Source organism: Larimichthys crocea, chromosome I (genome assembly GCF_000972845.2).
Source record: "Larimichthys crocea isolate SSNF chromosome I, L_crocea_2.0, whole genome shotgun sequence".
NCBI lineage: Eukaryota > Metazoa > Chordata > Actinopteri > Sciaenidae > Larimichthys > Larimichthys crocea.
The window spans coordinates 16,348,244-16,365,852 of record NC_040011.1 but is presented as its reverse complement, the minus strand read 5'-3'; the positions used below and the strand labels follow the sequence as shown (position 1 = coordinate 16,365,852).

Sequence of the window (17,609 nt, the reverse complement as noted above, 5' to 3'; positions counted from 1 at the left end):
ATGAAACTTTGAATATATTGAATGAAGTCTAAATATATTGAACGAAACCTTGAATATATTGAATGAAACATTGAATATATGGAATGAAACATTGAATATATTGAATGAAACTTGACTGACGTCAGACTTCACGGCATTTTGTGTAACGTGTGGATGTTAAAGCTAAAAGTGAGTGACAACGAGTCAGTCCACTCACAATCTCCTTGCAGCAATATTAAACTATGAGGTCATCATTAACACTGCGTGTATGGGCCAAAATCCCCCCGATACCCCTGACCAATACCGTTTTCCTGACAAGAAAGTTCACTCCCTTCGTCCATACAGCCGCTAGGTTTATGTGTAACCGAAACAGGGATAGACTCATATACAGTCTATAGATAAACTTCATACTGTATGTTGCACGAATATTAATTACAATAAATTATGGACGACAGAGGTTCTAAAAAGAGGAAAGGAGGAGCAGAGAAAATCCAAGTTAAGATGCGGAAAAGGGCCGCACAGGTCGGGAGTCGAACCTGCGCCTCCGCAGCGAGCCTTCACATATGGAGCGGTTGCTTATGCTACCGAGCTAAACACCAAATACCTCCAATGGTGGGCCAGTCCAGAGAAAAAATGCCAGGGCCGGATTTTGTTCCTAGTCCGACCCTGACCCAGTGTGCAATCTCCACCCATACATAAGAAAGGGTCCAAGACACTGTATGGTTAGCTTGATATAGTTTTCAGGTGATTTAATGAAGGTAAAACACAGTGAATGGTCGTGCATAATGGCACTGCTCTCTGACGCGGCACTTCTCCGGGACTGGAGGAGCTCCTGCGGCTACAGGGATTTCATGAACTGAAAGAGAAGCTCTTCATATATTGTTTAGATACAATAAGCATCACCCACATTCATAGACCAATGCAGGGTGAATTTGGTGGTTTAGTATTGAACGTATTTTATGATACGCGACACATTGTCAGCTTTGGGCAAGCTACTCACACAGCGGACTGCAGACAGACAGACAAATGCATAATGAGATTATGGCGAAACTTTATGCCTGTTGTAGGCCTGCCACGGTTAAAAATTGAGCCTTTTCGGGAGGATTTCGTCACGCATTCGCAGGGTATTTATCATGTCCTCATTGTTTAATATCGCTGCAACTAGATTGCGGGCGGCCTGACTCACGCTTTTACAGACTGTTACACAAGATGGCTGCAGGCACTGCCGCGAAGTCTGACGTCAGTGAAGTTTATTTATATATATTCAAGGTTTCATTCAATATATTCAGATGCGGCGGCGGGGGGGTAGAAGAGGGTTTTTTCCTCATTGAAATAAATGGAGTGGACCAAATATTACAAACACCTGTTAGCAGAGCGCAAACAGCAGCACATCCGGCAAAATGAATCAACGCGTCTCTGAGACAGTTTCAACACAAACGGAATGTTAAAGCCTTCATGCAGGGAGGACTTATGGCTGTACTTATAAACTAAATAAAAGTGGTGAATCCATAGCTGACCTGCAGTGATGAATTCTAGGGACTCAAAAAGTGCCATGCATTCATCAAAATGATATACCTTATGATAAAAAAAAAACATCCCAGATGGTCCAAGAACACTAGTACTATGAGTGTTAAAGTCTTGACAGGTCTAGCAAAAGTTATATTTGTGCCCAGTGTCTCTTCTGTCTCCCTGAGATGTGTCATTCAGGTTGTTCCAAGGTCCTGATTCATACACAGAGCGGAGAGAGTCTTTTTCAGGTAGGCCCAGACTGTGGACTGACCTGCCTGAGGAGATCAGGGCTGCAGACTTTGTTTTTCTTTTAAATCACTTCATTTTTAAATGGCTTTTTGCTGATTCCATTTATGTTTTGGACTTTTAGTTCATTTGTATTCTTTTGGCTTTGATATTCCCTAACCTTACCATCATCTTTATTATTGTAACCATGACAACAAAGGTTAACCATAAATCATGATCTTCCCCAAAACCTAACCGAACCATTGCATTGTCCAATCAATAAACAGATTAATTTTGCATGTTGTCCTTCGACAAAAGTCGTGCAAATCAGGAAAACCTGAAGATTATGACAGACTCTGAGCATAAACACTTGTCATATTTCTGTAATCTGCTGCAGAGAAGTTACATCGGCATTACAGATGCTGCTGAGCCTTTTCCACAATGCCATCTGTACTTTCACTAAAACACAGTCTGTCATCAAACACACTTCTGAACTATTTGTAGGTCGGGATGATTTACACGTACTGGAAACTTAAGTATGTTACGCAACCATATATCAGGCGTCCTCAAGCCTGATATCTTGATAGTCTACTGCAGATAAAAAGTAAAAGCCGGAGTACACCCATTAGCTATTTACACCTCATTAACTAAGTCAATATACTCACTCCACATTATCAAACAGTTGAAGAGTCTAGAGGATTTATTGCATTTAAATGAGGTATTCAGGTTTTTCCCTCAAGGCTCCAAAGCGTACTCTGGTGACATCAGGAATTTTGACCCCTTATGCTTAGCAAAATATGAGCTTGTCTGACACCGATGAGACACTAATGAGTAACTGAATATAAACTCCTACACAAAAATTTTCTAAGAAATCTTTCTTGAGCGCTGAACCTTCACAACCCGGCATTGTGGAAACTTCTGCACTGAATAAGCTCGTCACTGCATTCAAAGCGCAGCCCTCTCACTGCCACCCATGTTAGAAGCCCACGCTGCACGTAATTCCAATTGAATGCACAGCCTGTTCATCAGTATGAATTATTGCTGTACATCTTTTACATAATCACTGATATAGAATCAATAGACATACTAATCAAGGGCAGCGAGTATGAGTGGGAGCACCCACCACCCATCAGTTATCCTTGCTCAGGGGGTAGACAGCCACAACCCTTGCGAGGACTAGCATCATCCATCAAAAGTTTGTGACACGGAGGGGAATGCTGAAGGATCTGGAGTCCCGCCAGTTTCAAAGAATAACCTTGAAGGCGTCGCCGAGCATGTAGACTAACAAGGGTTAACTGAGGAATATCATTTTTGCAGGAGAATTTGGTTCCATTCTACCGTGTGTGGATCTGTGTCTCTGAATATATAATATGTATAAGTTCAGGAAGCAGAGCAACGCTTAGCAAACAGAAATTCAGCCTGTGGGTATTCAGTAGAGAGGAAAAGTTGTGTTGAGAAAGACATAAAATATTAAAGTCACATAAAGTGAGGGGATTATTATATCAAAAAAGGAAAAACAAAAACTGAGTTTTAAATTAAAATTTAGTTGGAAATGCATCAAATGCAGGCAAACTGAAATTATCATGCTTGTGACTATGCACTGACTTCAGTAACACCAATAATGCATGTTAGAAAGATACCACCAGGAACAAAATTAAGATCGCTGATGTCCATTGAATTAAACAAAAGGCAGAAATCCCCCTTGCACTCTCAGCTAAATGACTGAATTAGAAGGCAGAGCATGTTCACTGTGCTCTCCTGCAAACAGGAACTCCTGCTCCCAAGACTCATGTCAGGATGCATTGTCAAATTTTTAAATCAAATTATATAATATATATATATAATATATATATATATATATATATATATTATATATTATATATATATATATATATTTTATTTCCATTTAGAACAACCCCATCATATAAGTGAAGTAAATGTTCTCATTATTTCTCAACAAAGACAACGAAGCCTGTAGACTCCAATTAATGCATGAGTTAATTTTTATTGATATACATTGCTAACCTTAGATTTTGCATTCCTTTCATGTAAAATCAATGGTAGATATCTAGTAAAACACACAAAGCCCAATAAATACATGACTGTTTTGATGGTGTAATTAACTAATAAAAAAAGAACATTTCTTGTATGAACAAGTACATTATGGGTATTAGATTAGAATTTCCCACATTAATTATGGCTGTCTTTAGGAAATGCTGGAGGATGATTTGAATATGTTGTAATTTATTTAGTGTAAGAAAAGTGAACCTTGAATATATTGAATGAAGTCTGAATATTTTGAATGAAACCTTGAATATATTGAATGAAACTTTGAATATATGGAGTGAACTTTGAATATATTGAATGAAGTCTGAATATATGGAAACAAACTTTGAATATATTGAATGAAACTTTGAATATATGGAGTGAACCTTGAATATATTAAATGAAGTCTGAATATATTGAATGAAACTTTGAATATATGGAATGAAACCTTGAATATATAGAATGAAGTCTGAATATATTGAACGAAACCTTGAATATATTGAATGAAACCTTGAATATATGGAATGAAACTTTGAATAAATTGAATGAAACTTGACTGACGTCAGACTTCACGGCATCTTTGTGTAACGTGTGGATGCTACAGCTAAAAGTGAGTGACAACGAGTCAGTCCGCTCACAATCTTGTTGCAGCAATATTAAACTATGAGGACATTTAACACTGCGTGTACGGGCCACAAAATCCTGCCAATACCCCTGATCAATACCGTTTTCCTGACAAGGAAGTTCGCTCCCTTTTTAATCGTGGCAGACATAAAACAGGCCAGGCAGCTGTTTATCAGGCCAACCTCAGCATGCCTTCAACCTCACAGGCGTGCCCCACAACACCCAGTGCAGGGTCGGACTGGCAGTCTGTGCTACCGGGCAAATGCCAGATGGGCCGGTCCATCTCGGCCACATTGTGGCGGTGGCCTCCGATGTTTTTTTGTATGTATGTATTTGTTATTTTGTAGCCTTTGCAACATTGCCACAGCACCCCAAATGGACTTGCGGCCCATTGCACCATTTGGAATAGGCTTTGGGTTGCCCTGGCTAATATCGGTTAATATTTGCCTCTTCATGACAGGTTCAGAAGTTACGATTTATACCCCCCCCTTCCCTGCCCCCTCAAATGGATGCGTCCATGCAGCTGCTAGGGTTATGTGAAACCTAAACAGGGATAGACTCATATACAGTCTATAGAAAACTTCAACTATGTTGCACGAATATTAATTACAATAATTATGGACGACAGAGGTTCTAAAAAGAGGAAAGGAGGAGCAGAGAGGTCAGGAGTCGAACCCACCGCCTCCGCAGCAAGCCTTCACATATGGAGCTGTTGTTTAAGCTACCGAGCTAAACACCAAATGGCTCCAATGGGGGGGCCGGTCCAGAGGAAAAAATGCCAGGGCCGAATTGTTTTCAGTCCGACCTTGACCCCGTGTACAATCTCCACCCTACAACAAGAAAGGGCCCAAGACACTGTATGGTTAGCTTGATATAATTTTCAGGTGATTTAATGAAGGTAAAACACAGTGAATGGTCGTGCGTAATGCACTGCTCTCTGACGCAGCACTTCTCCGGGACTGGAGAAGCTCCTGCGGCTACGGGATTTCATGAACTGAAAGAGAAGCTCTTCATAAATTGTTTAGATACAATAAGAATCACCCACATTCATAGACCAATGCAGGGTGAATATTTAGTTTAGTATTGAACGTATTTATGATCCGCGAACATTGTCAGCTTTGGGCACGTTACTCACACAGAGGATGCGGACAGACAAACAAATGCATAATGAGATTCTGGCGAAACTTTTATGCCGTTGTAGGCCTGCCACGGTTAAAAATTGAGCCTTTTCGGGAGTATTCGGACGCATTCGCCAGTGTATTTATCTTGCCTCGTTGCTTAATGTCGCTGCAACTAGATTGCGGGCGGCCTGACTCACGCTTTACGACTGTTACACAAGATGGCTGCAGGCACTGCCGCGACAAGTCTGACGTCAGTGTAAGTTTCATTCAATATATTTCAGGTTCACTCCATATATTCAAAAGTTTCATTCAATTATTCCAGGTTCACCCTCCATTATTCAAAGTTTTTAATTCCGAATGGGCACACCATGCCATGTCTATATATATATATATTTATATATATCTATATATATATATATATATATATATTATATATCTATATATATATACAGTTCACCCTTAGAAACTTTCAACTTAATTCTTAGATGCCTGACATTATCAAAGAACTTCTCTGTCTTCAGCTTTCTGCCCATCTCAGCAGGCATTCATAGAAACTCACGGCTACGGCTGTGACAGGAAAAGTCAAAACGTAGTCACACCTTCTTCAAAACACCACTACCGGCCCCTGTCAATGGTGCAAGAGCACAAATTCTTCAGTATATCTGCTTGTAAAACGTCTCTGCCCTCCACTACAGACTCAGTATGCAGCGAGAGAAAAGAGAGAAGAAGAAGATATCAGCAGAGAGCACATTGTACAACAGCAAGACTTTAAAGAGAACGATAAAGAGATTAAAACACAGACAGCAGCAGAGCGTCGTAACATTTACAAACCATTTATCACAGAGCACTGTGCTACCATCCACCTCCCTGCATCAGCCTGTTGGAGACAGACACAAAGATTAAATGTTAGAATGCAAAACATTTTAACACGGCAATTCAATTAAATATAAGTTATACTAAGTAATAGCTTCTATGAGTTTTTTTGTAATAGAAAATTCGCGAGTCGGAGTTAAACTGATGCTTTCAGGCATGCCCACCGAATATACTAGGGTATTAAACCGTATCATAAAACCTAGTTATACCTATTTATACTTTCCTCTCAGCTGTTGATGAGGAAGCAACCCAATGGTCAGCGGAGTGAAAAGTGTCTTTCATTTTCTACCATCAATAAAAGTTATTCATATTATTACTGTTTGTTGAAACAGTCAATATGTGAAGGGATCGTGAACAGACTACAAAGTTTGATCAAAGTCTTTTCACATTCTTTTGTTACATAATACAAATAATATGATATAAATAATTATATGTATAGACATCAATGTGTGGGTGGTGATGTACAAAGAAGTGAGGAATGTAAATCACACAGCTTAAGGAATTTGAGAAAGCATTGAACGGTGGGATGGAGTGTCGTGGAGAAAGGAGGGGAAGAAAAGGGGGGGTGAAAGCGTTTTCTATTGCAGGCCCAGCGGGGGGATGTACGAGGTTGCGAACAAAAAGAAAATAAAAATAGGTCTAAAAAACTTCCTGCTTTCGTTGAATGATACTTTGAAATGTATGAAGATGTGGAATCTTCATGCGTGACATAGGGAAACATAACAGATGGCAATTCTGGCCATTGTTTTATATGAGGAATTACGGGAAAGTATGACAGGCATTGAATTTGAAAAAGCTTCCTTCCTGATTGAGCGAAAGATAGGAAAGGGCAAGCTTTGTATAATGTGAAGGACTTTAAACTGCTTGCTTTCAGCATTCACACCTATATATATATATTTTATAACCTGACAGTATCACTGTACTGAGTGTTTTTACCTTGTGAGGAGGTCTTTCTCCGTTGTGCGCTTTACATGATGTATGTTACTCCTCTTCAGGCTGTGCTGAAGGAGAAAACCAATGTCCGAGGAGTGAAAAGTGTCTTTCATTTCTACCATCATACATTCATCCATACATTATTTACAATAGACAATAAAAGTTCATCATGTCACACAAAAATGTGTTCCCAGTGACACTGTAATTCCATTATGGTATAATCCACGATTCAGCACTGAGGAACAATCAGGCTTACATTCATGATGTTATAGAGAAATCCTTCTAACGTTTTCAGGATGTGCCTGTAACATAGTAACTTCACAGTGCCAGAGAGGGAGAACCGCTGTGCTGCTGCCAGAAAGCGCCAGAATGACAGAAGTTTTGTCCAACGTGTTCTCACAAAATTGACAAACCGTTGTCTCAAAATGATGCCATCAACTTCACACGTAAAAAGTGTGGAGCGGGCACACCTCGTCCAAGTTAATGTGTGCCCCTCACCCCACCCCCAGCAGTTGTTGGCCCTAAAGCAAGCGCATAGTCCACTTATGCCAAGCAGCAGGCCCTTGTATTTTCTGCGTGTTCCCTCAAAACAGCCACCACTGCGTTGTTTTCCGTTAGCTTTCCACCTTTGATGTCGAAACTTGCTAAGTACAGCCACAGGCTGATGAGCTGACCCACTGAGCAGGTGTTTGGGCCTTTTAGTTGATGAGAAAATTACATCTAAACACATGATACTTTTTCCTCATTGGGATCTCAGCAGATATGAATTGAAGTTTGATTAATGTTCTTTCACATTCTTTTGTCATAGCTTATTAAAGATGATGAAGTGTGTTCATTTGTATTTGCATATCATATTCATGTATGAAGAAATTTAGAACATTTGAACAGGGCTTTGCTTATTGGTTGGTTGTTTAGGTCCTTATTACTAATGTGTTTGTGTTTTTTACATATGCATGCATACACGTGTATACATGTGTTATCTTACACTGTGCGCCGGTGACTGTGCATTTCTCTGTTCTAAACGGTGAAACAGTAAAACTCTCTGTTACTGACTTCTATTTGTGCCATACAATGTCCCATGTATACCTTCAACTTCAAGATATTCAAACATATTCATGGATTGATGAAAGGTCAGAACAGATTTACGTGTCTCCCCACATAAACCAGATGCACAGAGGGCCCCCCAAGTAACAGCCAAAACTTCAAAGTCCCGAATGTATCAGTGAGGACATGGGGAAAAACACTGCAACAACAGTTTGAAGCACACCAAGCCAGGAATACTCATTTAAAAAGTCTGACAAGTCGTCTAAATATTCATCATCCGCTTCATATATACTTCAGCTTAAGTCAAGGTCAAAGTAAAGAAAAAACTTTATATATGGATTCTCTCATGAGGATGATTCATTTGTCCACAATTATGCATCGTTCTTGAATACTGTAGTAATTGTAAAATCTCCTGCACCTGTACTTCTCTTCATATGCAGCCACCGCAGTGTGATTCACCGTTCAGAAGAGTGAGATGAGATTCAATTTATTGTCATTACACCTGTCTACATTACAAGGCAACGAAACCTGCGAATAAAAAAGGAAAGGAAAAGGACTCCAACATGTCATTACAACATGAGAAACAAAGAAACAACCCCCAGCCTGTGCTATTTGACAAGAGTCCCTCTGGGTGCAGGACAAAACACGCCTCTCAGCCAATTATAGCACATATACAGTACAACTCTACAACATGAGTACACACCCTAGCAACCAGGGGAGAGTGGATGGGGGGTTTGAAGTCATCCCAGCACAGTCATGCAGCCATTGTTCCTGCAGCCATTTCGGCGCTGGTCAGAGGACCCGCCTTGTCAGGTGGGGGAGCAAAGGCAAAGCGATTGAAGGGGGGGGGAGTGTGGGTGGGGCATTGAAAAAAACCAAAACAACAGGCCATCTCTGTAAATGTGTGCATGTGTGTGTAGGCCTGGAGCGTGCCTCCAACCTGCAACTATACATCATGGAGTCTCAGTTTGCAGATGTGTCTTATGGCGAGGCATGGCAGTTGCTTGTGGAGACAGCCTCTTGATCAGGTCTGGCAGCAGAACAGTGGTTATATGAAACAATTACAGTGAATACCAGAATCACATCACAATAATGATCCCTGACATAATATTGTAATTATTCTCACTTACTAGTACTTAGTAGTGTGGTACTTACGTGCTGGGTTCTCTCTTAAACCGGTCACATGCACTTGCCTCTGTAGGTCCTCCTTTGGCTACATAACTACCGCCGCTGCTTCTCTGTCCTCAGTCCACTCAGTTGTCACCGGGCAATCAGTGAATTTACATTGATGGTCCCTTTGCTCATTTTAGTGATCCAGACTGCTCCTTCACACAGACCCATCCCAGCCGCCACCACTGACACTTTCCAGAGATATTATACTTAACATGGCATGGTAACCTCATCTCCCTTCATCCTGTATCTCCCTGATGATCCCAGATAGTTGCAGGTGAACCTTGAAGAAGAACACAAAAAACAAAGCAAGACTCCCCATCAGGTTTTTCTCCAACATTGTGAAAGTGTCAAAGGAATTGAAAGGCTTAAAGGTGTTTAAGTGTTCGTACCTCTGGTTGACTGACAGCTGAAAACGCTTTGCGTGTGTGATCCCTCATTCCTCTCCACAGCACACCAGTAATTTGTGTCATTCAACCGACTGATTATTAAAAGTCAGAGTGAAGATTCTTTGGTGTTTGTTATCAGAGATTGAAAAAACTTTCCTGAACTGTTTGTTGATTTTGTTTTAACTCCGTGGCGCAGTTGTCGAATTTATCTCCCTACAAAAGTGTTTGACCATGGTGTGTTGTACTGTGACTCATAGAGACATGGGACAGAGATGGAGCGTCCAGCCTTCATGACACTTTACTGGACTGTTTGTATTGGCAGTCAATTCTGCAACAAGAAGCCTTTTGAAACCATTTACTGCAAATATTTGGCTGATATAGGTCATTTACTCAACCAACTCACATGTTAAAGGAATTTGATTATAGTCGCATCATCTTCTGACATAACCACGCCCACACATAAGGAAAACAAATGATTAAAATGACCGCTTGACTGACCTGTGACTCCAGAGTGAAGAGGAGAAGAACACTGAGATGAAGAGCCCGTTGATGAGCAGAGTGAGACTGAACGATGAGGACCAAATGACTTGCATGCGTTTCTACTTCTTGTTTTTAAAAACAAGATTTCTTAACAGCGGTGGTACACAACCTCTCCTCCTTTTGCTGTTCTCCATTAGAAGAAGCGCTACAGAGTCACCTTATATCTCAGGACGCACCCGGTTAAACATGTTCCTTGTTGCAGACTAATACCATTTCTTGTTTGGACATAGAGTAGTTGTGTTTACGTCATGAGAGCATAGAGACGAGCAGGCGGACAGGCTTCATCAGAATAGTATTGATAAACTCTTCCTTGGACCAACTTGGACCTCTGGACCAAGCACTGATTTATTCCCAGAAGTCTTTGGATTCGCCAGAACCAATTCTTAATTGACATTTATGACATGAACTGTAAAAAACCAATGAGATGATGTGGACGTGTCCTCGTAGAGATGAAACACATTTAAGTTTGTTCAAATTTTTGTCATAGCATAGATTACTTTATTTATCCCATGCTGGGAAGGAAATTACAGTGCAGCACGCAGCATTACACACAGTGACGATAGACACATAGAATAAAATATAATGTCCTGTCTTTAGTTGATATGTTTCAGGTTTCTCTGGTGTTTACATGTTGTGTGCTAAGGCCACCACAAGATAAATGCTCTAGATAAAATAATTTATGCTTCTTTACTGGAAACACTTTTGTGCCATCATCCAAAGAGGAGACCACCACACAACTCGAACAGACAGAAGTTAAACCACATCACACGTTGGTCGACTACAACTACTGTCCACACTTTATTTTTATCATGATGTTGCTCGTAGAGCTGCAAACTTGTCCTTTGTCACTAAAACAGGTTATATATATATATATATATTTGCCAGGGCTTACATGTTAGCATACAGTGGCCTATCTGAATGACTGGCAGACAAAGAGCAACATTAGGATTCATTTGGAGTTGTGTTTTTGTCCACCTCTTAATATAAATTTGTGATTCAATCACCCTACCAACAATTTCTAATGAGAGCAGTGAGAATAAAACACAGCAGTGAACCAAAACAATGAGCTGAAAGATGCTAAAATGGTCCATGGCATCAAGGGGAACTGTACACCCCCCTTAACCCACAGATGCTATAACTCTCTGTGGGTTTTTTACTACAAGCAATACCTTTCACATTACACAAACTTATTTGATCCTTTGTCATTTGAAAATATTGATTAGTGCAGCTTTGGCTGCCATGAGACCAAGCCATGTGTTTGCAGCAAGTGAAGGATAAAGTCTGTGTTATCTTTCAACCTTTAGCTGCTTCCCAATGGCTCTCATTACATTTCATTGACACAAGACAGTGATAACAGGAGAGGCAAATATATCATGTATAAAGTACCAAAGTATCATTATTATTTAATGAAAAATACAGAAAACAAAGCAGTACATTTTACCCGTTATACAAATCTACCACAATCCTGCCCACATACAGTATGACCCCATGTGGGGTCCTGGCCCCTAAACACCAAGCTGTAACATGAGGAAGGGTGCTTCAGTGCTGCAGAGTGCTCAGAGTGAGTTGATCTCTTGCCAGCTCCGGAAAAAGGAAGTCACTTGGTCTATATTTGATTTCTGATACTGCGTGCCAGTCATGTCAAGATAGATGAGAGTGACTCATACTGGAGCATGAAGGAAAAGAATAGCTGGCAGAGTCACTGCTCATACAAGAACGATATTTCATCCCCTATCACTGTGCTGTGACAAGCAACCGAGTTTTTGTGTTTTTACCTCCTGTTCTTAAACACAAACACAAACATATTGTTGTGTAAAGTAAGCTATCAAAGCTGTAATATATTGGTAAATCTAATATAAATATGTAGTTCACTATATATTGGCTCTGTGCAGCATCTAACACAATATCTAACAATGTGTCTCCAACAATGACTATTATATCGCAGACTTACTATTATGTTTTACTGTGTTGTGAGGCAGAATTAGGTGAATAGAACTCACTTTCAATAACACAATATTTTCAGAAACACACACACACACACACACTGTACATGTTGTACAGTCCACAGTATCAAATTGAATCCCAGGTCAGGCTAGAAATCTGTTCAAGTCTTGCTTGTCTTGGACATTTCAGATGAAACATTTGCTATGTGGTCTGGTAGCGGTTCATAGAAGGTGACAGGAGAAAGATGTATCGCATGAAGAAAAGAGATGGCTCACTACCAGCCTCTGTTATTAAGGAATGATTCCCTGTAGGACAGCTCACAATGAGCCCCTTTACAAAATAGGTGGTCTGTGCTTTCTCTGTAAAACCATTGTTATAGCAAGATGGAAATTGCACATGGTTGATATTTATTCCATATGTGTATTTTAAACAGTACAGTATGCTAGTGATATTGTGATTCTTGATGAAATTATTTTTTCCCTCTTGCTAAGTCTAAACTTCCATTGGCTCGCAGAATTACTAAGATTACAGATGTAGTCAGTCGTGTCGGATAGCTTCATTATCTACCTGGTGATATCCAAGGTTTTTTTTTCTTTTTTTCTAAATGTCAACAAATGCCATGAAAACAAGCCGCCAAAGTGTTAGTTTGTCACACTTTCCATCCTCCGTACCCGAGGATGGAATGCAACCAACACCCGCTGGTTCCTACTAAAGATGTAAATCTTTAAAAGCATATAAAAATACTGTAAATACTTTAGAAAAAAGAAAAAAAAAGAAAAGAAAAACTCGAAGGCTCATTTCCTAAGACTGCTGGGCCAAACGGCTGTGAGATGAAGCCAATATGAACTTCAGGCTGGCTACAAAACATAAGCCCCGATGTTAAAATGTCCATAAGATAAATGATCCATAAAAATATGGATTTGGTTTTTAATGGTTTCTTTGGATTCTGTTGTTGACAACTTTACTAGGCATGCATTGTTATATAACTCACTCATTAAATTATATAAAGGCTTAAAGTTATGTATAATTAAGGAAGTGGCCAGTTTGAGCATGTTTGAGCAACCATTCAGGCGTCTCCATTTTTGGATTAATGTGGAGGCAGAACAGCCAGAGACTCTGAGACACGGAGACTGCGCCCATGCTTACATGCTTTACAGTCTATGTGCTGGGAACTGTATTTTTTAGCAAATGTTACTCATTCAACAGTAAATAGTGTTGGGGACTTTTCAGACGTGGATTAATACACATTTGATGCTCTAATGGATATTTACAGCAGTGGGATGGTGTGTATGGGATCAACTCAGAATAAACAACAGTGCTCATGGTCATTGTTATGAAGACACAGCAAATACAAATAGTTTCTTTACTGCTCTGATTCATCTCAATGATGAAACATTTTCAGATGCTCTCTCCTTGGATTATATCCATCCCATTTCAACAGGAAATATTCCAGGAAGTAAGACACACTCTCGAGACAGCGCAAAATTTGATAAAAGACTTAGGGAACCTTTAAATTTCTAGATTTTTGTGCATTTTTAGAGTTCACAATGATTACTCCCATTTTTTCTCCCATGGTTGTAATTACCACTGGGCTTATTAGAGGTGCAAGTATAGGCTCAAAGTCTGTCTCGTGTCAAAATCACAGGCAAATTACGCGTAAAACTAATCACCAGCAAAAGGTCACGGTCTGTACTGAAGGGAGATAGGATAGCTGAAACACCACTTGCACCTAAACTGCGCATGGTGTGTTTTTGATTGGTAGTCTGTGCTACAGCAGTAGAATATCTGTGCCCGCCTCACTGCAAGAGAGAAACTCTCTTTACTTTAGTCGTCTTAAATTTCTATAAAACATCACATGACACTCTCCAGTAATACCAGTTGACCTTTAAATTATTCACTTGAACCTTCGCTATTCAATCATGCTGCACAGTTAATTAAGCTGTAGCAAGAGTAATAAAGAAGATAGATGACACTCAGTCATATATGCACACCTGGACTCTGTGACAACAACTGAAAGCTGGTAAGGTCAGAGCCCAACAATTGATGAAACTGTCATCCTATCATAGTGGAAATCCACCAGCAGAATCAGATTGTAGATTGACATCTCAGTGGTCCAAACAAATGGCGTTGAGACATATTGGTGGCCTTGTCCCCAAACGCTAAACCTCAGAATCTAATCTAAGCGAGCGATCAGTCACTTGCTGTTAATGTCATCATTTATACCTGTCCGATAACTGGCACATACAGTAGGCAATTATTGACTTCCTGCTGCTTTAGGAATATGAAGTCCAGAGGCTGTCGGTTAGACTCATCAAGCTCTGTCAAACAATCTATCATCATGATGGTCAGAAATCAGTAAAAAAAGAAGAAAAAAAAGTCATTAAAAAACATAAATCTGCAAAACCCATAGTGCTGACGTTGCGTCTTGGAATATTGTTTTGTTAGTTTGGTGTTACTTTATTCTTTACAGTGGTGGGAAATTAGGAACATTTTGTTTATTTAGTGTTTTCAGCCTGGTTAAATTAGCTGGAAGGCTCCATTAAAATACAAGTAACACTGAATATCACAACTTTTACTAAATGTGTTGTTGTGTTAATTCATAATTCATAAATCTACATTTTTGAAAGATTATCTTTTTGGCCTTTTCAAGCTTTATTTAGATGGAGACAGCTGAAGAGTGACAGGAAATGTGAGAAGAGAGAGATGGGGAATGACATGCAGGGAAAGAGCCACAGGTCGGATTCAAACCCTGGACTTCCGCAGCAAGGACTGAGTCTTCGCACATGGAGTGGCTGCTCTACCAACTGAGGCAGCTAAACGCTGGCCCGGAAGGTACAATTTTAAGATGTTTGCTAAAATCTTTCCATTTTGAATGATTTCATACCTCCACAGTGCTACATTACATAGATATTGTACTTGGCTTGACTCCACCACATTTAGCTGACAGCCATGAATACAGATGAGATTTTATTGTTGTCTATTATTGATTATTGAAGATTAAGATTTTACACACACACATGCACTGTTATGGAATAAACTACCCTTTATAACCATACAGAAAAGAAATTAAAATGACCTTCATTGGGAATAGCCACAAGTATAATAACTTGCACATCAAAGCAGACTATTCTGTATAATCAATGTTTTTACTTTACATGTTTACGTACATTTTACTGTTAATACTCTGTACTTCAGCTTGAAGCTGGACTAATTGTGGTTTGGCCACAAGGGGGCAGGACGACAAGCAGAAAACACAACACTATCATATTATTATCATATTAGTATAGTTATAGTTGATACACTGAACATTTCAGCTACCAGTTATTTCTCATCCTGCAGATGTGGAACAACATTAGTATTAATTTGTCGTGTTTCTGATTAATCAAATATGCAGTCCAATATTCAATCTCTTTTAGCTCTGTTTTTGGTCTCTACCAACTCCTGAGAAGAACATTGTGTGCTGTCTGCTGTTTGGTGTTGAGCAGGTTGTGTACAGTGGATTTTTAGTGGAAAAAGCTGCCCCCTGCAGCAGAAAACGACCCCATGAAAGTGGCGAGAGTGAAGTAAAACAGTAAAGCTCTTAATGAGCTGAGAGAAGAAGAAGATTAACTTTATTGATCCCTCAATGGGGAAAAGTCCAAAATACAACTACACAGACACAAAAGGATCATGGACAATGTGGTCCTGTACCTTGCTCAAGGGCATCTGCCCAGTTGGTGAACTGGTACCTCTCCAGCTACAGATCTGCGCACCATACTCTGGTCTGTGCATGATCTTGAACCAGCCACCCTTCAGTTTTCAAGCCAAGTCCCTATGGAGTGAGCTACTGCTGAAGCTTAACACAAAGCTTCTTTAAGCCCAGCAGAGTTACAGATTCAAATGTTAATTCTCTGTAGGTTCCTAACTCCGAACATCCCACTGACATTGTCAACTGTCATTTGATACACTGCTACAAACATTATCTATATCTATCTATCTTCTATATATTATATAATATATCATATATATATTATAGCAGCTTTAAGTGAAATACACTTCTTTTACGACTGTTTTTTTATATTTACCATCAAGAAAACTTGCTCTAAGATTCACTATTTTGTAGATTTGTGTTTGATCTGCTGTGATGACTTTGTGTAAACTCTAGTCAGCCCACACAGGGAGTTAATAGCTCCCCAGAGAGCTGTTTCCATGTTCATCATGTTATCAAGCAGAACCCACAATGTTATCCCGGGGTGTCTGTTTTCTCCTGCATCTCTTTCTAAACGAGAGCTCAGAAGCCACAAAAGTTTGCTCAGAGAGAGACAGAAAAAAAGGAGACTTACATGCAAAGGTTAGACTGGCCTCTCGGCTGACGATGGTCCCGAAGGAGTTGGAGGCGAGGCACTGATACGTTCCAGCATCTTGGTCTTTGTTCAGATGGCTGATTCTTAGGTTGCCTCCAGAAAGGCTGTAGTGAGATCCAGATTTGGGATTGATTTCTGTGCCATTCAGTTTCCACCTAAAAAGAAAAAAAAAAGAAAATTAACATGTAAATTAAAAATTTAAATATTGTTCCATGTAGACTGAAAGTACGTGACTTGTACATTTGATTGTTTTTCCAACAGGAAAGAAAAGGTGGAGAGAGAGACCAGAAAATATGCCCTCCAGCTTAGTGTTAATCTAAGCAGCAGTGAACCACTGTGGTGCCAAGGACTTGACTTCCTGAGAATAGATAGCATTGCAGGCCATCCATCTTGCCAGACCCCAGTCAAAGCGCATAAAAATGCTGCTTAATCATTATGGTGCGACAATTAAAACAAATGCCTGCAACCTTGCCTTCACACTTGTGCATTCTAGCCTAGCCCACATGATAATCAGTGGTCTTAGAGGTGATCAACGAAGGGTATAATTCACTTAAAATGGCAACAGATTCACCAATCTCTCCACACAGATGCACCTTATTAGAAGAATCGCAGGTGGGAAGAAAATCAGTCATACATTGTTATTTACCAATGATGTATGACCATCAAAGCAATAAAATCTTCCGAACAAATGAACAAGCATAAATTAAGCTTTTTATACCTTATTGGAAAATGGACAATGCAGATTTGATTAGAGACCAATGCGATTTAGCAGTTGATTATTTATTTGAGGAGAAGTTCTATATTTTCTTCTGCTTTGATTTTTTAATTTTCTCTGTTATTTCAGGTTCAGCTGTGAAAACAGTATATTG

General features: G+C 39.7%; 1 protein-coding gene across 4 annotated transcripts in view; it reads right to left on the bottom strand.

The window, feature by feature from the left end:
- cntn4 (contactin 4) overlaps positions 1–17,609 on the bottom strand; it is a 161,663-nt gene that overhangs the window by 92,393 nt on the left and 51,661 nt on the right. For all 4 annotated transcript variants that reach the window (XM_019267281.2, XM_019267282.2, XM_019267283.2 and 1 more), the window contains exon 4: positions 16,720–16,895. In XM_019267281.2, the coding sequence (XP_019122826.1) occupies positions 16,720–16,895 (176 nt within the window). The remainder of the gene's footprint in view (positions 1–16,719; positions 16,896–17,609) is intronic.